At 23.9% G+C, this 23,681-nt stretch overlaps 1 protein-coding gene and 1 long non-coding RNA gene across 2 annotated transcripts; one reads left to right on the top strand and one right to left on the bottom strand.

The window, feature by feature from the left end:
• The first annotated feature begins 348 nt into the window (after positions 1 to 348).
• On the top strand, positions 349 to 1,167 carry LOC145848611 (uncharacterized). Its single transcript, XR_014372064.1, has 3 exons — positions 349 to 372; positions 905 to 984; positions 1,122 to 1,167. It is a non-coding gene; the product is annotated as an uncharacterized LOC145848611 (long non-coding RNA).
• A 10,000-nt stretch (positions 1,168 to 11,167) lies between these two features.
• LOC145848612 (perlucin-like protein) lies at positions 11,168 to 15,207 on the bottom strand. Its single transcript, XM_082953969.1, has 4 exons — positions 15,204 to 15,207; positions 11,997 to 12,143; positions 11,673 to 11,799; positions 11,168 to 11,462 (listed from the first exon to the last, which is right to left on the bottom strand). The coding sequence occupies exons 1-4, from the start codon at positions 15,205 to 15,207 to the stop codon at positions 11,168 to 11,170; spliced, it is 573 nt and encodes a 190-aa protein (XP_082810095.1).
• Between the last annotated feature and the right edge of the window lie 8,474 nt (positions 15,208 to 23,681).

Consider the following 23,681-nt stretch of genomic DNA (forward strand, 5'->3'; position numbering starts at 1 on the left):
ACAAAGAAAATTATTCTATATATTTTTAATGATATATATTTACCCTAAACTAAGCATATAATTTACTAAAATTCATACATTTAAAAAATAAATGACTCAATTAAATTTAGTTATTGTTGTCAGTTTATTTTTTATAATACTCTGGAAGTTTTTCTTCATTTATTTATCATCTAAAAACCACAAATAAGGTGTAGATTATCAGCTTTTAGAAACTTGATACATTTAACAAAGTGTTACAGAAAAGGCTTTTGAAAAAAGAAGCGTTGGAAAAAGAGAAGAAAACAAACTGTGAATTGTGGAAAGCTGAACAAAAAGAACTGATTCTTCAAAAAGATCCTCTTTTCAATCCTGAGTTGCTCGAACAAATTTTAAGTTTGATGATATTTGTTTGTTCACATTACTTTCAATAATAAAAAATAGATTTATATTTGATGTTCTAAATTGAACAAAATAGTTCTCAATTTATTTATAAATAAGGAGACACATATACAAGATTAATTATTCAAGATTTTATTTTCTATTTAAATAAGATTTAAATTGTAACTGAAGATCCCTTAAAGGGTGAAACTTAGTTTTGCAAATAAAAATCTTGAATAATTAGTCTTGTAATAAAAATATGAAAAAGTGACATGAAAGATAGTTAAAAGTATTTTAAAATCTTCAAAGCAGATACTTTGTTTTAAGTAAGATGAATTTTATTTATTTTCATGACAATTAGTAATAAAGTGATTAAAAAAAAAGTTATGTTTAATAATAAAAACTATTTTTAAGATATGCTCAAAAGTATAAGTTTTTTAAACTCAGTTTTAGCCTAAAATAAATTTGTTAGTTGTTCTATTTACTCTTGTACTTAAAATTTTAAACTTCGAAAATTTTCATTTAAATAACTTGTATAAATTTTCAGGTACACAATGGGATAACTTTTCTGGTGTAAAAAAGCATTTATACAAACATGGAACTGAAGTTAGAACCAATTTAAAAAAGGTACAATGAACGCTTGTTTACCCATCTAAGTTTTTCATTTTACTTTGAGTGCTTACAAAACTTTGAATAGTTATAACAAGCATTGACAAGTGAATGTGACTTCCAATTAAATAAACATTTATATAATTTTTTGATAGACACTCAATCCAAAAGCAAATAAGAATGCAGAAGTATATACAAACGAATCAGAGATAGAAAAGGTGGTATAGTATAATATAAGATATAGTATACTTCAGAAAAAACTTATGAATATTAAAATACTATTAGATTTTTTATGTGATTAATACCTATTTAAAATATGCAAATGGTTAATTATGTCAAATTGTTTCTTTTTAATATTTGTTTAGTTGGTTACTTTGTAAATTTTACCCAAATATTTTTTGATAGAGGTGCAGTCCTGCAACAAATGATAACACAGAAGTAAGGGGAAATGAAACAGATAAAACTTATTATGAAGTCACAATAGTAAGTTGTTTGAATAACTTACACAAAATAAGGTGATTTTGATCATAAAATAAAACCAATGTTATTAAAGTTTTGTATTCTATTTATAAAGCAAGACTCATTTTTGACAATTAACTTTGAGATTGGTTTAAATAAACTTGAAAAAAATATTTTGAAATGTATATAAATGATAAGTCTTTACATTTTGTTTGCCAAAACTAAACTTTCCTTTTTTTTAAAACTAAGTAACTAAAGGAAAAACATTTGCATTAAAGTTTCAAGTAAATAAGCTTAGTCGGTTTTGTATCATAATTTGACTAACAAAAATGATAATAAAAAAAAAATATATAGAAGTTAAGATACTAGCTAAGAAAATTAAACAAAACCAGTTTTAGAAAAAAAACAAGTTGGACCTTCTGTTTTGTTAAAATATATTTCTAAATATCTTAAATTACAGAAAAAAAAAACAATGTATTTTTATTACATTAGTATTTTAAAGTTTTTACTTTTTGTAACTATATAGTTATTTGTCTTTACTAAAAAGATTGCTCAATTTACTGAAATATAAAGAGCTTATCTAATTAAAAAAGTGCAAATTTAAAATTTTATTTACTACCAAGTTTTTGTGGAAAAAGAAATGCGACCTTTCTAGTACAATAAAAAACACTTTTTGTAACTATAATTTTTATGTCCAAAAAACTTTTTTGCACTAATTTTAAGCTTATTTAAACTTTTTTTACAACAGATAGGTGGTGATGAGCCAAAAACAAGTTCAACTTCAACAATTCAAAAAATTAACCGAATTCAAAAGAGAAAAAGTCAATCAACTCAAGATTATACTAATAAAAGGCAAAAACTAGATTTGACTTCCGAAAATAATCAAGTTTGTGAGATTAAAAACTTTTTTCTATTTTGGTTTCTTCTTATACGTTACTATTTTTATTAATGTTACAGTTTTCAAAAACTTTAAAAATAAAATTATGCTTCAAAAGTTTAAAAGCCATTTAACTAAGTAAACAATTACTTTATTTGTAAAATTAATAGAACAATATTTAACAGGAAGAAAATAACTGGAAATCAAAATATTTCTTGATTTTTGACCAAAATTGTAAGTTGGTAAAATCTAATGATGAACATGTACATCAAATTAAAATGCTGAAAAAGAAACTTGATAAGGTATTTTTATCTAAAAAGTTCTTTTTTTTTTAATTAATTTGTTGTATTAAGATAGTTTAGTTTTAAAAATCTAGCATAATGTTAGTACAAGATGTGTTTACAGAAGTTGTGTTTTCAGCATTCACAATAAAAGATTTAAGTGAAATTTAGGAAGCTACAGCTCATATACATATAAATAAACATATTAGAAAATTTATAAAAACTATTTTTTTACTTATAACAAAGTTCACAGTTGCTTAAAAATCTGTAATCCAAGAAACGTCCGGAATTTGAAAATTTAAACAAAAAAACCTGTAAATTGAAAAATTTGAAAAAAAAACTGAGATTTGATCAAAATTTATTAAATAACTTGGATTTTAAAACTATTTTTACATGTGAAGTAAGAAAATTTTCATTACACACGAATAATATATCATAATGGTAATTTTTCTTTTGTATCATTTTTTTTTGTAAAAAAAAAACACACTTAAAGTAGCTTTAATTATCTTTTCAATTTTTTATACTTTCTATACAGTTTTTTGTACCTTGACTTTAATTTTTATTAAAAATAGTCCAAAAAAACTTGTTTTTTAAAACCTGTAAAAAATTTAGAAAGCTTGGAAGAAGTTTACAAAAAGTTAATCGTCAGAGTTTACATGATATTTATTTTTTTCACTTATAATGAAGTTTAAATTATTAGTTTATTGTGTCTCCATAAGTTTAAACTTTTGCAACAACTTCAACAAATGCTTAGTTTTTCAGTTGAAAAAGGAAAATGAAATCTACAAAGGTAAGTTAAACAAATATGAGCCAGTATCAGTGCTCAGTGAGGACGAAATTCAAGTCAACGATGAAACTGCTTGTAATTTCCACGATCATTCATATGATTCCAGTAACAAAGTACAATCTACTTCTCACAATGAAGTTTTATCTACTCTTGAAGATCGATGTGATGATGTTTCAAGCAATTCAGTCATCACTTTTGATAGAGTGGTAAGTAAAAACATTGAATTTTTGTTAATTCAGTATTTAATTACATTCATAAACACAGAAAAATATTTTGAACTAAATTTAAAATTTTTATGTGAAGGATCCCAGAAGCTACAAAGATAAATATGAGCCAACTGTAGCTGAAAACACTGAAGATTTACAAATGTACAATGAAGATCCAACTACTTCTAACTGTGATGTTCAATCTACTCTGGAAGCTACAAACAAATGTGACTCACACAATTCAATCGTCACTTTTAGTAGAGTGGTAAGTAGAAGCATTAATTTATTTATTCATTATATTTTAAATCATCATAACAGAAAATAAAATATTGTTATACTTTTAAGATTTAGTTTTTTAAATTGTTTGTAGTATTTAATATGGGGGTGTTAAAATTTTGAATCCTGTTAAAACTTAAATAGTCATTGATTTGAAAATGTAAGCGTCAAAAGATCCTTGATAACCATGGAATTTTGATAGTGTGGTACGTAATTGAAAAAATTAAATTTTATTTAATTTTAACAATAATGAAACACACCATTTTTATATCTTGTTCAGTTTTTTTTTTAAAGGGACTATATAGTATGTAATTTAAAAGACAAGGAATAAAATCAGAAAACTTGAAAGAAATTTCAAAAAAAAAGTTAAGACCACCCAGTTTATACCAACACTTGTTTATAAATTAATTACTATTTAATTTTCTCAAAAATGTTTTTTAAATTATTGCTTTTACATATAGTAATATTAGTTTGGATGTTTGTTTTAAATACGATAATTTGTTTAATACCAAATAACATATCAATGTTGGCACTTACTCTAGTTCAGGGTATCTTAAACTTTTTTTCAAATTTTAACAAGATTACTCAAAAACTACCAAAAAAAACACCTAAGATTTTTTTTGCTCTTCATCTGCAACTCGAGAATATCTAGTATAAGCTTCAAGTTATGACCTCGTGGCCCCCCTGTGGCTCCTTTACTGCTCATGGCCCTCTGAGTATCTGTCATGGCCCACTTTGGGAAACCCTTCTCTAGTTTGTCTTGTTAATTATACATAAAACCTACTTAAGCTTTAGAATTTTTTTCAAGTTCAAGTGTATTTAACAAGATTGCAACACACTCTGGATAACTCAGCTAGTTTAATTTTAAATACTGCCAACTAAGGCTAGAATAAAAATTTTAAAAAGCTTATTTGAATTAATTTTTGCAATACTCAAGAAAGTTTAATTTTTTTCATGAAATATCAGGCTACCTTTTTTTGACTTAATATTTTTTTTCTACATTGCTGCTATTACACCTCTATCTGTTATTTTCTACTTTTAGGCATTTAAGTTTCATTAACAGTAATTTATTTTGTGTTTTTGCTCATATTAACTACTTTTCTATTTTTTATATACTCATGCTAATTTTGGTCGTTCAGGCTTAATTTTGCACCCTGATTTAAAATAAAGACAAAAAAAAATACAATTGAAGTTCTTAAGTTTGATAAGTGTGATTTACTTTGGATTATAAAAAATGGTTTCCGAAAAACTATTTATTTTGATTTTTTGTTTAATTTTTGTTATTTAGTTTAACTTTATGCCAAGCATTACTGAGTTTATTTAAAATTGAAATTTTTCGGTTTGCAATATTAAAATATAAAGCTGAAGTGTTCTAAATCCAAATTTTAAACCCAGTCCGTTCATGTATTTTTAAAAATCAAGTCTATAAACAGATTTTTTTTGCAATCTATATAATCTTAAATGTTTAAGTTTTTTATAAAATTAGAAGCAGATGCGATATTTTACTATATTTTATATATATATATAGATTATATTTAAATCGAATTGTTAAATAGTTTGCAGTATTGTTATTTTTTCTTATAAATTTTAATTGTAGTTTATGTTATACGAATTATAAATTCTTAAAAATGTAAATATTTTTACAGCAATACAATTAGTTTTGTGTGTAACTAAGTGTTCTAGTTTATAATAATTTTTCTTATTAAAAAAAGGCAACCATTGAATATTTTTACAACTGTTTATTTTTTATAGTTGTAAATATAATTAGGTTGCCCAACTTTCGAAATACAAACAATTGACTTACTTTTATATAATTTAGTTACTAATTTTCTATGTAAACAGGTATTTGAAAATAACAAAGAAACTTCACAACAAAATCAAACAAAAACACCTAGTAATCAAGTTAGTTTATTTTAATATTTTAAACACTATTTAAATTAAATCAACAAATTTGTATTTGTTTAAGTTTTAGTTTGAAACCAACTTCCAAACTTACAATATGTAAGATTTATATGTATTGATTAATGCGTATTTGCTAATTTTAAATGTAAGACTACAAATTGCCAATTTAAAAAATTTCGTCAGTTAGTAGTTTGTATAACTTTTTGAATTATGTTTTAAACGGCTTAACATTTTTTACTTTTAATTTTATTTTTGTAATTTGTAGTATATTGTTATTTAATGTATGAAAAGCTTGATAAAATTAAAAGTAAAACCTTTAGGCTCACTTTATTTAAGACTAAAAAAAAAACATTTCAGGAATTGAAATATGAAGTGGATTTATTGAAACAGCAAGTGAATGAGATGCAGAAGTTTATATTTGCAAAAATAAATACTAGTAACATTATTAAAAACTGAATTATTTGTGTAATTTTTTCGTTGTTAGGTTAATTTCTTTTAAACTGTTAAAGTTTTAGTTCCTTATTTTGAATTAAATACTAAAATAAAAACTCTTTTTCAAAGTTTTATGTAAATTGACTCTGACAACTTACATTGATATTTCGTTATTTAGTTTTGTTTTAAGTACTACGTAATTGTATTAGAAAGTTTATTTTTCAGTGTCTCTATTTATTTATGTTTAACAGTTTTTAAGTTTCTAATTGACAATTGATTATAAATAGTTTGCACATAAATTGAACATTTGTAGTTTTTATAACAAGCTAAACAGTTGATATTTTATTTTATAAAGTTAAAGTAAATTTCTTTAGTACTTATATTTTTAAATCTTCAATCTGAAATTCATTGAGTTTTCAAAAATATTTTACAAAAAATGTAATTTCCATTAAAAAATGTTTCCCGAGTTTGTTTGCAATCTTTATTTAATTGTGAACTAAGTTAATTTTTTTAAACGTTTTTAGTAATAATTAACTGTTTTATGATATTTTATTGCAGCTTGATTTTTAATAGTTTTTAAATTAAGAATTATTTTTTTTAATTACGTTTTTAGTTAAAAAATAAATAAATATAAAGTTTTTATTGACCAAAAAATTAATTGTGAAATTTGTATTTTAGTAGACTGTTTTTTTCTTTTTGCATTTTATTTCGTTAGTTTTTTATCCACAATATTTAGTTTACAATAAATATTAACATATTTCTTTAATAATGTTATGACAAAGTTAGAAAATGTTGCTATTTTATTGTTTTCAAACTTTTGTTCTGACTATGATATAGGTTTAAAACTCATAGAAACTGTTTTTCTTAGTTCGTTTTTTGTTTTTTTTTGTAAAGTTAATTTTTTTGAGTTATTTTTTACTGTTTCAAGTATTTCTCCTGCTCTGATGTAAATAAATATCAATTGTTTTTAAAACAAACTAACTTGAATAACTCTTCAGTTCAGATTTTCTATTCAAAAATATAAATATAAGCGTTTGTTTTGAATTCTGATTTTCTCTTTTCAGTAAATTTTTTGCACATTTTATAGTTTAAACTTTTACTTTAAGAAATAAACATTTCTATTACTTGTTATAGTTTCAGTTATACTTATGATAAAATTACAGCATTTCTTTAGTAGATAAAAATGTATTTTTTAAAGCTATTTGTATACTTGGATATTAATTTTTAAAGTTATTTTTCAAATCATATGTATTATTACTAAACAAATCAGAAATTAGTAGTTTTTTTAAATTTTAAGTAGTAAACAAAATAAAAAGTTTAATTCATACTTTTCGATACAATTAGACTTTTAGTTTCAACAACAAAACAGCTTTAATATAAAATAAGGTTAGAAACGTTACTTTTATTAAACTATCAACTTACCTCTGATTGTTTTTTATCACCATGAGTTGGTATTAATTTTTATTTTAAAGGATGAACTTAAGTAATTAAAACATAATTTTTACACTTTTTTTAATTCGTTGTTTAATTTAAAATTACTCCAAAGATTATGATCACTTATAAAATTTTAGCTATAAAATGTTAGTGTTTTAAGTAGATTAAAAGGAGAAGTACTCAAAAAGTGATTTAATATTACTAAAACTAGCCTTCAGTGTTAAAATAAACACAACTTAATTTTTATACTAGACTGCATTTTTTTAAGTTTTACGGTAATATATCAATATTTTTAACGAATAAAAATCCTTATTATATAGGGTTGCCACTCGGTCAGGAAATCAGGAAAAATCAAAAAAATGACAAAGGTCAAAAAAGTGGGGGATTTTGAAAAAAAGTCAGGAAACTTGATAAAATTTAAAAAAAGTCAGATTTTGTCAGTTTAAATTTACAAAATTCCTTGTTTTCTAAAGCCTTAAAATGGCATAAATTAATTAAAAGTCCTTTAACTCAGAAAAAATTCCAAAGTTTTCCTAGAAATTTACAAAAATATTTAATTTTATTTCCAATGCTTCATCTGGTATAAATTAGTTTATAAGGTTTTTAAGTAGTTTATATTTGTATTAATAGTTTTATATTCACTTAAGCTGTGTTTATAATATAATAATACAAGTATTTTGCTGATAAAGCTGTTTATTACAAATATCAATCATACACAGATTGTTCAAGTGATGTACAAAGTTTGATGATAGAATTCAGCAAAATACTGTTGTTTTTAACCTATATTAAAATTAGATTGAAAGCTTTATATAGTTTCAAGTGTTAGATTCTGTATTTTAAAATAAGTTTAGTTTAAGAGTTTTATTTGGAAAAGTCAGGAAATTTTTCTCAGCTTGATCAGTGGCAACCATGATAATATTTCAAGAACAGTAGCTAAGAAGTAATGTCTTAAACCAAAAAAATAAAACTTTAATCGAAATAATTTTTCGATAATGTACATTTAATTAATTTAATAATTTTGATGTTTTTCTAAATTGAACAAGTTTTAAGAGATTTTTCTAACCTTTTAAATATTGCTTAAAGGTAAAAGAATAAGGAACATAACAATAAAGGGTCTACTGCTTTAAAATTAATTTTAAATAATTAAAATTCTAACATTATGGTTAAATACTATAATACTTACATAATTTAGAAACATGACTTTAATTCGTTTTGGTAGGAGTAATTGACTGATTAATATTTTAGTTTCAGCATGCCTTATTTAAGTTATTTTTACATAAACTACAGTTGTTTGAATTAAATTGTATAACAGCTAATAACAACTAGGGTTTAGATATTTTATTAGTACTATTAAAATAACTAATAAATAAAAAAAAACTTGCATGTTGTCATGTTTTTGTTTATTATTCTTCTTAACATCTGGTTCTAAAATTTTTCGGTGCACTGCAGTTTTTGGAAATATATATTTTTTATTTTTCGGTGATATACACATATTTTAAAAACAAGTTTTAATTTTGTTTCAAAACTCTTTAAATGTTACTACATGTACAGTTTACAACAAGAATTTTAAACTTCTTAAACTCTTTTTAATTTTTAATCAGAACTTTGGTACTACTATAATTTTATACCAAATAGTTATCATACTTCAAAAATCGATTGTAACAAGACCAAGTTTAATATGACCGAGTCTAACATGACCGAGTTTATAATGATCGTTTATTAGAAATAATAGAAAAGCTTTTTGTCGTAGCGAAAAGAATTGGCGTCAAAATATTAAAACTAAGTTATTAATGAGACCAGAAATAATCATTACATAACTTTTCTAATAAAAACACTAATGTAATTATATTATATTTATTAAATAAGTCCTTAAAATTGCTTCAATTTTAATATTCAATAGTAAGTTACAGTTTTAAAACATTTTGCACAAACATTCATTTGCTTAATATTATAATTTCTCACTTATCCGGTCCTCACTTATCCGTCCAGTTTTAGTCAAGAAAAATGTTTATTTCAATTCAATTAAAATTAATGTCAGCTAAAACTTATTAATAAAAACATGTTTAATTTAGTGACAAAAACTATGCAAGTAGTTCATACTAACGTAATAATTTGTAAAAAAGAACTTATATAATCTAAATCTTTTGCGCTATAAAAATATAAGAATATACCCGGAGCTGCTTTGAAAATAATTTTTTCAATTGCGATAAAACCGGATTGTATTTATGAACGTTGCATTACTTAAGCATTGGTACACAATCGGCCGGATGAAACAAAAACCAGAAACCACACCAGAAAATGTTTCAAAACTTATCCAATACCGTGAGTTTAATGTAAATTAAAAAAATTCACACAAACTTTTATTCTTTTCTTTTTCAGAAAAAGTTTTGGCATTAGTTAAACTATTCACGAAATAATTTTATTTCGTTAAAATAGTTTTAAAACTTACAATTCATTTTGTCTTTTTCAATTTTGGTTGATTAAAAATTTTTAAATAAACTTAATTAACAGATGACTAAGTGTACGTCTTATTATTTGCATAGCATTTTATAAATTAGGTTTTTTGTTTTTATACGGCCATATTTACAAAAAAAAGCTTGCTTAACATGGCTGGACAAGTGAGTAAGCACTGTCATTGGTACAAACATGGAATTAAAATTTTGACAAAAAAAAGAAATCCTGGAGCTTATAGGTAACAGATGTGATAGAAATAAAAATCTTGTCAGTTAATACTTTTTAGTTTTTCGTTATTCGGATTTTCACTTTATAACTCAATTGGTTTTTATTCTGTAACAAAAGTTTGATTTAATTCAGTATTGCTTTAGTTTGAATATTTTTGACAACTGTACATATATATCGCACAAAATTACTGCTAAAACTTGTATAATGTTTTTAGCACTTCCAATAACTGTATCTGAGTTTAACATCTTGAACAGTTTATTTCTTAAAGTTAAAATAAGAGATTATTTTTGTCATTTACTAATAAGCATCGTCCCCTATTAATATCACTACGCATCGCCACTGCTACCAAATACAAAACAGTTAAATTTTAGATTAATTGAAAAAGAAATAATTTGTACAAAGTTATTAAGTAGTTTATATTTTGTGAAGCTTGTTTTTTGGTATTCGCATAACAAAAGTATTTATTATTCCTAGGCTGTTCAAATTTAAGTAGACATTTTACTGTAGTATAAGACAAAAAAATTTAGTAAAAATAACATAAAAATTAAACTAAATTTTTAGAAAAACTTTATTAGTAATTAAAATAGATATTCAAAGAGAAAAATGAAATTGTAAATTAAACATTTTCGATGTTGAAGTGGTATAGATATTAATAAATAATATGAAAAAACTAATTAAAAAGTACGATTCTGTTACTGTAAAACTTTTACTTGAAAATTTTTATAAGAATCAAAGTTCATTAGAAAACACTGAAAGTAAAACGCAACTAAATTATTGAACAACTTTTAACATTAATAATAAACTTCTTTTTCTTCTAATAACAAAAAAAATATTAAACATTAAAGTGCAAACAGCTGAGAAAACATTACACGTCAATAAACATTTGTTTTATCTCGCACAAGCCGTGAAAGTCGCCTCTTTCCAAATTCACCGAGTCGCATTTTACATCGTTGAGCGCTCCGAGTCGCGGAAAATAATGTAAACAATCTTCGTTGCCAGAACTGTTAGGTTCGCCTGCTGCAAAGTAGTACAAAAGCGATTGGCTTCTATCCACATTAACCGTCTCTCCGCTCAAATATCTGAAAACTCCTTCTGTTTGGCGATCCGTGATGCCAACCCAGACCTGCTTTCCCGATGATTCAACCATTTTTCGTAGTGCCCTGATATGATGAAAACGTTTTTAAATAATTTAGTTTTTAAGTAAATTTATAATTTATAATTGCATTTTTCAAGTGTTTTTTCAACATTTTTTAACTGCTAAAAGTTATGTTAACTGTGAGCACTCAATTTTTTTTGTGATAATCATCTATTCAAAAAATTGTTCAAATTTTAGTTGTATAAAGTATATCTAAAGGCACATTTAAACTAACGAATGATACTTGATACCATCTTCACCGAAATTAGCATGTATGAGATCGCCTTTCATAGCTTGGCATTGTTTACGACACTGGTCAAAAGTTCCTCTACTAGGTGTTATCATGAAGGTGTAGCTAAATGCTTTTGTCAAAAATTCAAAATTATATAAGTTCAAAGAAAAAAACGAATTGCTTTTGATCTAATTTTTTTAAACTATTTAAAATGAGTTTTCAATTTTGTATAACACTTAAATATATTTTTATTAGTTCTTTATAGTTTTAAACGATTTTAAAACTTTTTATACTTATTTACATCGAATAAATGATTGATCTTAATACCTTCAATTGTCCGGTTTAATCTAGCTTCAATATTATTTACGGCTTGTTCCAATGTTGAAACTTGCTGACTCAGCAATTTATTTTCTCGATCGAGCATTTCAAATTTATCTACGACGTCACAATTAGCACCTGGTTCTCCTTTTTCATCTAAGAAATAACAAATATAAGTCTACAAAATACTTTCTTAGTCTGTAAAGTAATGCATAATTTCTCTTTAACTTAAAAATAAACACATAAACCAAAACTTGTCTAAAAACTTTCTAAACCTTTAGGGCCATTAGTGTGTGTAGTACTGTTACAAATAAATTTTGCAATCGCTGCAAGTTTTGATTCATTATCATCACAAGTAGTAGTTTGACTTAAAGCTTCATGAAAATAAATCAGAAAAATTATAAATAAGAGCTTCATTGTAACCAAACGTTAAAAACTCTGTAAAAGTTTGTTTAAATTAGAAAGTATAATATATGAAATAGCTTTAACATTGTTATAGTTCAAAAAAGTATTTCACTTATGAATCACAAGAAGTATATGATATGTGATAAATGTTTAAGTTTACAGTTTCGTTTATAAACTATTTAATAAATAAACCAAATACTATAACTTGGTTATTAGTCTATTGTTGTTACTAAAGGTACAAGTTTTAGGTTGTTGCTTTCTTTTGTTGTTTAATATTATAACTTTACGTTAAAAAAAAAAAAAAAAAAAAAAACTAAAGTTAATTGAAAATGATGAAACAATGTTAGATAAAGAACACTTATTTACATAGTTTTTAATATTTTTGACTAAAAACAAAAATAATAAATAAAATAGAAAACTCTATTCTAAGATTTTTCTCAAAAAATAAACTCACTGCAAGCAGTTTAAGTAAAACTAAAAAGTTTTTGCTTAAAATAACCAGGTTATAGAAAAAATGATATTTTGAAGTCACTATGGTAAAGTTTAGTACAATATTTGCAAAAGACTCTTTTGTTTATTCATTACAAAGAAATTCAATTCACACGTGTTTACACCTTTCTTAGTTAAATTCACTGAGTAATCAAAACTAGTATTGATAAAAGTTTGTTGAAAGTTTTAATTGATTAAAAAGCAGTCTATTTACGTCACACATTACGAGTTTACAACGAAAATGTGAGTGTAAGTAAAGTTGAAAAGAACTTCAAATACTTATACAGTGGGTAATAAAAAGTCAATATTTGTAGGTAAGGGTGTAGTTTATAAACAATAAAAAGTTTCAAATTACTATGGACACTAATGCAAGAAAACATACACAAACCTTTAAATGTTTAAAGCGTACCGAAAATTTTTCAATTATTTATAAAATAAAAATTTTTACTAACTTTTTAAATTACAACATTATATGAAAAACTATTCTTTTCTTAGCGTGATGACCAACAGGTCTTTGTTCATATATAGATTTATTAACTATATTTTTAAGTCTGAATTTTTTTATTGTATTCTATAAGCTTATCTAACTAACTTAGTTAGCATTAAAAACTAATTAAAATTTTATTTTCTGTATTAAAAAACAGAACTAAACTATGAGTTAAACATGCTACTTTTTAACAAAACTAGTATTTATTAGGTACACACTTTTTGTTTAAATACGAAACTTTTAGCTGTGTTAAAAGCTCTTGACGCAGTATTCACGCAAAAAATTTATTTAAAAGCGAATGTTGTAAACTGTATTTCATAGTTTTCATAACGTGCTTCTAGTATTAAAAATAAACAGTTTTTTTCATTAAAAACAAACATTTTATTATTTTTAGGAGCTATTATTCATTTCAATGCGTTTATATTTGCGTTTGTCTTTCAAATACGCGCTTAGGTGAATAATTAGTTATTCCGCACATCAAGTTACGATTAAATTCAATGTTTCATTAACTGGTTTCGAGAATGAAGAAATCGTCTACATTGCAAAATTGATGTTAGTATTTTATATAACTTTACGTTTATTAATACTTTTTATAGATTTAATCTGTGTCGTGACTTAATAGTTTCTTTCTTCAGAAGTAATAATTTTTATTGAAAATAAAGTAAATTGCTTTTATTCAAAGTGTGTTTTATTTATAAGTTAGAAATAAGTTTTGTAAGTTATTACTGTTAGCATATTATTTGCTACTCGTAAGTATAGCAGCCAGTAAGTTACTGGATACCACGTAGTTAAAACGTAAACATAAAAAACCAATCTTAAATATAACCTATCTGGTTAAACTCTTACTTAAAAAAAAAGAAGTATACTGAAATTTAATATGACTAAAAAACTGTTTTATAATAACCGGATCTTTATAGTATTTTTAGTACTTACAAATTTAGCTCAAATTTTACAGCTTACAAGATATTTCATTTATTTACAAACTTTAATGTTTCTGAACGCTGTACATCTCAAAATAAAATAATCAACCTATGTTAGGTATTATTACTCTTCTGTCACCTGGGCTATGTGTATAAAAATGTTTCATTTATTTGTGACATGGACACGCGTTTTACAAAAAGTTTATTTAAAAGATATGAATAAAACTCTCCTTTTAGATATAATTAGTTAGTAGAATTGTAGAATTTTTCAAAAGATTTCATCAATTAAACAGCAGAATATTGTAATCACACTTTTTATAGTTAATTTTGCACTGTTATTAGAAATAGTTTGAACTAACTACATGTATTATAACAACTTATTACATAAGATAAAGTGTGTATGTTGTCAAGTAATGAGAAGTTTTAAATTACTAAATACTTTGTACGTTTACAGTACAATTTTGACATAGTGTTTCGTTTGAGACATTTATTTTGTTTTTAGTATTATATACTTAATTTATTTTTAGAACTTTGTTTAAATCTTAAAAGTAAAAAACTAAAAGTAAAAGATGCATGGAGCGACAAAATCCGCTCGAATTAGAATAAAAACTTTTTATTAAACTTTAGAAACACTATGTCACTAGCTACTTACTACTAAATTTAAAACTATATCACATAAATTAAAAAATGAATTAAAGAAAAAACTTCACATATTCTTACACAGGCATATTAAATCTAGTGTAAGATTAGTATAATTAAAAATTTTTCAAATCTGTAAATAATAATTTTAGTGGTCAATTAATAAGATCATAACAAAAATACAGCTGTCAGGACAATTTAAACAAAATTTTTACTTTCTAGCTATATTTAAAAAGTTTTTTTATAACCAATTTACCTTATATGATATTTTCTTACCCATAACATTTAGTACAAAACTGATACTTTCGTTTTATACATTGGAAAATAAAATACATTTTTAATTTTTTAATTTAATTTGAAACTTATTCGTATAAATAAGCTAATAATACTCATATACTGTTTAACTAATTAACGGTTTTTTCTTGGCAGTAGTTTTATTAGTTTTTAAACATCTTATAGGCAATTTTTATTGAATTAAAAACAACTGATTTATTTAAATATTAATACCAGAGGATTAGAAACATGAAATAATTGTTACTTTGATTTCTAAGCTTGCTTTTTAAAAAGATATACTTAAGTTTTACTTAAGCAAATTCAGATCAGTGATCAAAGAGTAATTAAACTAACTTAAATTTTTTTATTATACATTTATGACCTAGACAAGACGTTAAAAGATATTCAATATGTGTGGGAGTATATAACCGATAAGTTCGTCGTAACCAAGTCCTATGAACATATATTTTGAGCATTTTTTTGTCTCTTAATAATCTAATAGTATAGATTTCTAGAGTTGAACCAATTTTGGTTTGTTTTACTTAATTAATTGAGCTTTCAGATTTGTGAAAAAATTCGTTGACGTTCGACTAGCACCTTCAAACATTCTTAATTAACTTGAATGAGTTATTAAGAGGACTACAATGAAAGTAATTGAAACTAAATCAATAGATCTACTCCATCATCTATATTAAAAATTGAAGTTTGTTCATAAAATTTTTGTAATGAGATATTAATTTAAGCTTTTTTAATATTATATTTTTATCGAGTTTAACTTGTTTTTTCTTATTAAAACAAATATACCTTTGTCACAAAAATACATACACAGTTATCTGCTGTTTCTAATTTTATAGCAATTATGTGTTTTACTTACAAATATATTTATAAAGTTAGTACACGTATTAGTTAGTTTATAGTTTTTTTCGTTTTTTTTTTCATATTAAATCATATGGCTTTTTTAACGTCGGTTATAGATGTTGTTGATGTGTTTTTTATACGAATGACATTTGTAAGAAAACACGAAGTTTATTTAATTTGATTACATAAACTAAAAATACATTCTTAATGAATGAAATTATTTTATTTAGATAATATTTTGAATATAACATTTAAGCTTTAGTTTTATTAATAAACTTTTATAAGATAAAAAAATTTTTGTGTAAATTGAACAAGAATTGTAAGCTCCATTAATTTTTAAAAAAACTTGTTTATACAAATAAGTGTTCAGAAATGCGAACTTCTTATTTTGAATATCTGCGAAACTTCAGCTAATATATTACTTATGTTAATATAAACTTGAATATTATAGATTTATATCTAGTATTTTGTTAACTATCATCTTTCAAAGGTTTAAACTTTACCTTTCAAAGAATTATTTACGTGTGAATAAAACTAGTTTTATAGTAGTAGTAATCTTGCAAGTTTATTGAAAAAATAATTGTAAAACTATGGTTTTTCTAATGTAGTAAAAATAAGACCAGTATGTGATATTGTTAAAAAATTTGACAGATTATAAATGAAACCTTTTGAGTTGTAAATAGTAAACAAGTAAAATTATTTTTTAATCTTCTGATTGCCTAGTAATAAATGAAAAGGTTGCTTATAAAAATTTTGAAACTTTAACAATTTAAAATTTTTCTGCAAAAAACTTACAGTACTACTCCAATTTAACGTAGTTCTTCAAAATAAAATGAAATAAACAAACTTTATACAACAAAATTAACATTAAATTGTCAATTTGTTGTAAAGTATATTAAACTTTATTGTATTCAATGTATTTTCTATTACGTTTATTCCAGTTGTTTTAAATGAACCGGTTAAAACACTTTCCCGCTTTTTAGATAATTACTTTTTTTATATAGTTTAACTTCACTTCTGAATAACCCAACATTTGTTGCCATTTAGTTTGTATTTACGTTCTAAAGGGCTGTTTTTATAGCGCAACATAAGCTAGATTAAACAAACTTGTCTTTTGTTGTATTTAAAGTGTTTTGAACTTTAAATTGTAGAGGTTGTGTTCTTTTTAACAGAATTTTTATCTTGTACAAGAACATTTTTATTATGAATTTTACACGAATTAAGTTTAAAATTTTTTGTAAACTAATAAATGTTATAATTATATCGTTAGGTAGCTTGATTATTTTAACATCAATAAATAAAGTACATTACACTTTTAAAAGCTTTTTTAGTTTGACTATATTAATTTTATATTTTGTCATAAACTGTTTTCATAAACATCAAGTATATTTATTTGAATCAAAAAATTTATAAGTTATTCATTTCAGTTCTATAGTTCTCTAAGTAAACACATAATGAAGACCAAAACCTACAGCTCTAAACCTCCAGTCTTGTACAAAAATCGTTATTGCAATCAAGATGAGTTTGATATTGTTATTTGTGGAGGTGTAGATAAAGAAAGTGTTTCAAATGAAATAATAAAACGAAAAAATCCTGAAATTAAAACTTCTGTAAAACTGATTCCATTGTTAAACAAAAGGTGTTCAAGCAAAACAGTTGTAATTGGTTCTGATATTTATGTAGTTGGTGGATTCGATCAGAAAAATAAATGGACATCTTCTTTTGAAGAGTATTCTGGAAAGACGAAAGTTTGGAAAAGACTAAAACCACTCATATATCAAAGGTCTTACTATAATGTCTGTTCATTTATTAAACATGTTTATGTGATTTGAAAGTATAAATATTTAGACTATTGTTATAAGTTTAATATAAAACTAAACACATGGACCAACATAGCAGAAATACACAAAGAAAGACGTAATTCAGCTTGTACAGTTTTCGAAGGCAAAATTGTTGTTACTGGAGGCTATAACAACGATAATGGTAATTTAAAATCAGTTGAATCATATGATCACCATGATAACAAATGGAAATTTTTACCTGATATGACTGAAAGAAGATGTAAACATTCTGCAATTAGTATGGGTAATAAAATGTTTGTTATTAGTAGTTGTAATTCAGAACACTCTGAAGTATATGACAGTGTTTCTCGAAAATTTACTGTGTTCAAAATCAACCCTCCGAAAAGTAAACCTTACATAGGTCACGTAAAAGTAGTTGGTATCGGTAACAACTTGGTTGTATTTTTTAACTCTTTTTTAAAATGTAAAATGAATTTCTATGTTTACAACGTTGATGAAAATGAATGGGATTTCGAAGATCATTTGAGAAAAGACAGTTTGTTGCTCCCGATGGACTCAAAGTGTCTAAAAGTACCAAAAACATAAAGTAACAACTTTAAAGTGAATATAAAAGTTGCGTTCAACTTATTGTAAGAATTATGGTTGACAATAAAACTTATTTTTGTTTGGTCTCTACTTTTTTGTTTAGTATTTGAAAGCTTTTTTTATTGTAATAAAAATGATTAAGTTTGAAAGACTTTTTTTAATGAAATAATATCAGTTTAAATATAAACAACAGTATCTTTTAAATTTGTAAAGTTCTAAAATAACCATTATTTCAGTTTAATTTGCACCATTTTCTTAATTAAAGTATACCCATTATAAAATCTTTACTTAATATATTTACTCTATATTATATAGTCCTCCGAAAAACTTTTTGATTTATTTGTACTGACTATTTACAACGTATCTTAAACAAAATTTGAAAACGTAAATGTTAAACTATGTAAACATTACACATCATCCCCTTTTGATGAGTTTACTTTAATATGACATTTAAACACGTAAAGAAAAAAAATGTGTAATTTATAATATGATAAATTTATTTAAACTAAGTATTTTTTTAGCTTTGAAATTTAAAACTAAGTCTCGGATCCGGATCATTTTTCAACTGATACCCACAAAGTAACGCTTCTGAAAAATATCACTAAATCAGGTTTTTACAACGGTTCAATTTGATCGTGTATACTAGGTGAGTCCAAATAAAAACAAAAATTTTGTAGAACTAATTTGTTAAAATCTGTAAAAAAACAGATTACAGAATGTCACATTAAATGTTAATGACGGCGGTGCGGTTCGAACTACTGCTTAACTATAAAAGTCCTAGTTGATTGTTTGAGTATAAATATTACGTATGGACGTAATATTCAAAATCTGACAATTCTAATTCTGAAAATAACAATTCTAAAAATTTTTGATTGAAAGACTAAAACTCAAAAATAATACATGTTCGAAATAAATGCGTAGGTTTAATTAGTACCCTCAAACACTTTGTTTTGAAATTAAAAATAAGAATTAGAGATATGGCTAAAATAACTTTTAATATATAGAAATTTTAAAATCCTATTTTTATAGATTTTATTTTCAAAAAAAAAAAAGTGTTTTAACGTACTGGTAAGACCTAGACACGGATATTTTTTTTCAAATATATATATCAAGTTTTAAATTGTCACTCTTTTTTTTTTTAAAGAATTTGAAATTTAGGAACTTGAATTGTCATACCACAAAATATCAAACTAATCAAATTTTTATAAATATTTGAAAAAGTATTACATGAATTAAAAAAAAAAGAATCAACCATATTAATTGCAAACGACTACTACCTCTGGGTTAAAGGTATTAAAACATATACTAACTTATATCAATGGCTAACCACTGGAGAGCAGTCTCAGACAGAGACAACATTTTTACCTTTATAATGTATTAATTAATGTATTAATTAATAAAAAATGTATTAATTCTTTGTTAAGATGTATACAAAACTATCATTTACAGCCTATTATATCTGCACTATATTGTTAGACGAGGGTCTAATCAAAAAGTAAATAAAATCTAACATGAAAATTCAGCTTAGATTATGGCAATTAAAAGTTATGGATTTCGATTTACCAAAGGTCCTGTTCTTTATACTATTAACGATTCTTAAAAGCCACTGATCTTTAATTTGTTATTAAACTGTTAATTTCTTTTCGAACACATTACATTTATTACGCTCATCATTCTGTCTCTCAAAGTATTTTTTGTTATCTCTTCTAACTCAAAAACTTACATTTGAACAAAAAGTCTAGTCTTCATTAATTGTTAATGCATGTTTTTCTGTTAAAAACAAACAAACACTTCAAAATCATCATTATTATTATTTCTGACATTCTGACAAACCTGAAGAGAAGCAATTTATATGCTCCTATATAGTATTTTATAGTATAATACAGTTTATATTTTATGGGTGCCTATGTAACAAAAAATACCCGAAGTTTTTAAGCATGCAGTTATAACTCGTTTTATATCAAAAAGTTCATTCAGATTTAAACTGGATATTTATGCATGCAAGATAACATAATTGTGGTACAGTAACCTTCCCATTAAATAATCATTTGTAAGGTAAACGCTTTCTGTTAAGTATGCCCTTTTTGGTTTTGTGAAGTACCTAATAAAACATTATGTTTATGGTGTATTCTACCCTCCTTATGAAATTATCACGCTTCGAACCATAATACAGTTGTTGACTTTGTACTGAAAATTTAGTGTAAAGGTAATTTAATTATCAGCAAAAAGAAGTTTTAATTTTGACCTCTCAACATAAAAAAAACTTATTTAGTAAGTTGTAAAATAAACTTATGACGGGCAAAGTATAACGTTTTTTGAAAACAATGAACACTTATATAAAAACAACTAAATGAAACTTTTCAGTAAGAAACTTTTTCAGAGAGCTTTTAATTTCATTTTTAGATGAATGTTCATAAAAAAAACTTTTAGAGAGTTTTACTTTAATTTTACAGTTGCTTTATTTAGAATCCAAAGTTTAGTACAATAAATTTACCTTTACAAATTAAACATTTTTAATTTTTTTTCTACATATCCACTTAAAGCTTTTAGTACTTTTTACCTATTCAAAGTATATTAACGTTACCAACATTATTCTTCAATTTACTGATATATTTGTTCTTAGAGATTTGTTATTTGATCATTAAAAAAAAACAACTATACGGCACTACTTAATAATTAATGTAAATGTATGATCAAATTGGTGTTTTAATTTAATTTCTTTACAGGATTAAAAAATACTATTTTGCAAAACCAAATAAAACAAGCCTAACAAAAAAAAAAAAAAACTAGCTCTACGACTCTGTACAAAACCAAGACTTTCAAAACTTATACATAATTATTCTAATATTTTACTGTTGGTTTTTTTGTTTCTTGTAGCAGTAGCGACAGATGGTAAAGATGACTTTAACTTTTTGTCTCAATGTTTTTTACAACTGATGTTTCTTTTAGTATATTTTCGATTAAAAAAAGATTTCTAGTATATTAGTTTTATTTCTTGTTGTTGTTTATAAGTTTTTTGTAAAATATTATAAAAATGTGTTTGAGGTTACTAAAATGTATTCTTGACGTTTTATTAATAAAATGTTAAGAACATATTTATAAACCCTTAATTTATATATCTTATATTTACGTTGTTATGAAATAATGAAATAAAATTTAAACGATTATTTGCGTTGTTATACATAACGTTATATATTTAATAAAAAATTATCTTAAAAAAAATAGTTTTTATATTTCGTATAAAAGTTTATAATTTTGCTTGCATAGAAAACTGATAATTTTTTTTAAACAAAATTTTTTGAAAAATATAGCATTTATAATTAAAACTGCTACAGGCATATCATTCTACAAAGTATTAACTTAAATTTAAAAATAAAAAAATTGAAAAAAAATAATTATATTAATACTTTGTTGTACAAATAGTCTATTTAAATAAAAAAATGGGCCGTAATTAAAACTAAAGATAAAACATAAATTATGTGTTTAAGAACCTTAAAGTAAATTAAAAGCTTTAAAACTGTACTTCATTTTGAGCATGTGATTAAAGCATAATTCAAACACAAAATAATATTTTGCCCTGTAGGACTGCCCAGTTTTGATTTAAAAAATATTAAAACAAATGCGTGGAAAAGCTTCATAAAGTCTTGTTATTTTTAGTTTTTGTATTTGTACAAATTTAAATAAATATGTTAATTTTATAACCAACTGCTATAATTTTTTATTTTTTGCGGTGTATTATTTTTTTGAGAAAAAAAAATTATTCAAACCTCAAAGCAACTATGTTTTTTTTGACAAAATTTACAAAAAAATGAACTACTTAAAATTCAAAAAAGTATAATCTAAAAAATTCTAATTATTTTAGTCTACAGAACAGTTTATAATCATAAGTAATTCATAAAAAATATTTGTTTTAATATATAAAATTTACACAAGAAACTTATGAGTTTAATAAAAGTTCACTTTTAAAAATAACCAACGCGTAAAAATTTCTATGTTGTAAAGTTTCTTACTGAAGTTTAAATAAATGTTTATACATTATTTAAAGTTAGTTTAGTTTTAGATAGTTTAAACTTTCAAGATAATCATTTTAAAAAGACGTTTTATAGTTAAAAATAGTGTATAAACTGCGCAGAAGCCTTTGAAGAAATGTTAACGGAAAATTAAATTGCTTTGGTAATGCTTGACATGTATTATTTTTAGGAACCAATATATATCAAAAAAAAAACATACTTCTGTCGAGTAGTAAGAGAACTTACAGTAATTATTCTAGTCAGCAAGCAAGTGCTACAGGAAAAATTCTTCTGCAGTTTTTTGACTTTCTACTAGTTGTGTGTGAACAGGATTTGTTATATAAATAAACATATTGTAAAAATAAATGTGTTGAAGTTTGGTACAAAATAATTTTGCAGTTTTTTTTAGTTATAGTAATTATACTGTGTTATAGTATGTATCATTAAACAATACGTTAATTTTTTTTTTAATTGTTAATTTTTTAAAGGTTTTTAGAACTGATAAACTTATAAGAAATAAAACAACTTAATTATCTTGTTTATTATTGGACTTTAAGTTGATTAAGCAATAGTATTTAGATTTAAGGCAATTTGCTACAGTGCAGTACCTAAACAGTTCAAAGATTTTCATCTACTTCTTAACAAAGTTTAGTTTGTTTTAGTTTTGTAGACTATTGTTTTTTAAATGTTTTATAACTTGTGTAGTATTATATAAATTCGGTTATTATATGTTTATATCTAGTATTTAATTAACTATCATCTTTTGAAGTTTTAAACATTAGTTTTCAACGAATTAATAATGTGTTAATAACACTAGTAGCAGTAATTTAACAAGTTGATTAAAAAAAGCAAAAGGGTAAAACTAAGGTTTTTTTTTGTACTGAAATAAAAAAATTTTATGATACTGTTAAAAGTTTGAATATTAAAAATGAAACCGAGTTATAAAACCATTCAAAAATTATAATTTTTTAATTTTCTGATAGCCTAGTTTTAGATGAAAAGGTTGCTTTTTTAAATGCTGAAACTTGAAAAATAATTTTATATAGTTTTAACATATTTTCTACAAAAAAGCTAACAGTAACACGTCATTTCTAATGAAACGCTTCAAAAAGTGAGAGATAAAATTTACTTTATAAAAAAATTAACATGTAGGTATCAACTTGTTGTAAAATATTTTAAAAAAGAACCGCATTCGAACGTTTTTCTATTACGTATGTTCCAATTTG

This window comes from Thalia democratica, unplaced genomic scaffold, assembly GCF_965202585.1.
Source record: "Thalia democratica unplaced genomic scaffold, ktThaDemo2.hap1.1 HAP1_SCAFFOLD_1565, whole genome shotgun sequence".
NCBI classification, from domain to species: Eukaryota; Metazoa; Chordata; class Thaliacea; order Salpida; family Salpidae; genus Thalia; species Thalia democratica.

Excerpts from the sequence above, each read along its gene's own strand:
- LOC145848612 (XM_082953969.1), bottom strand. Across the intron at positions 11,800-11,996 it reads ATTAAACCGGACAATTGAAG|CATTTAGCTACACCTTCATG; the intron begins GTATTAAGATCA and ends TTTTGACAAAAG. Across the intron at positions 11,463-11,672 it reads GATGGTATCAAGTATCATTC|GGCACTACGAAAAATGGTTG; the intron begins GTTAGTTTAAAT and ends TCATCATATCAG.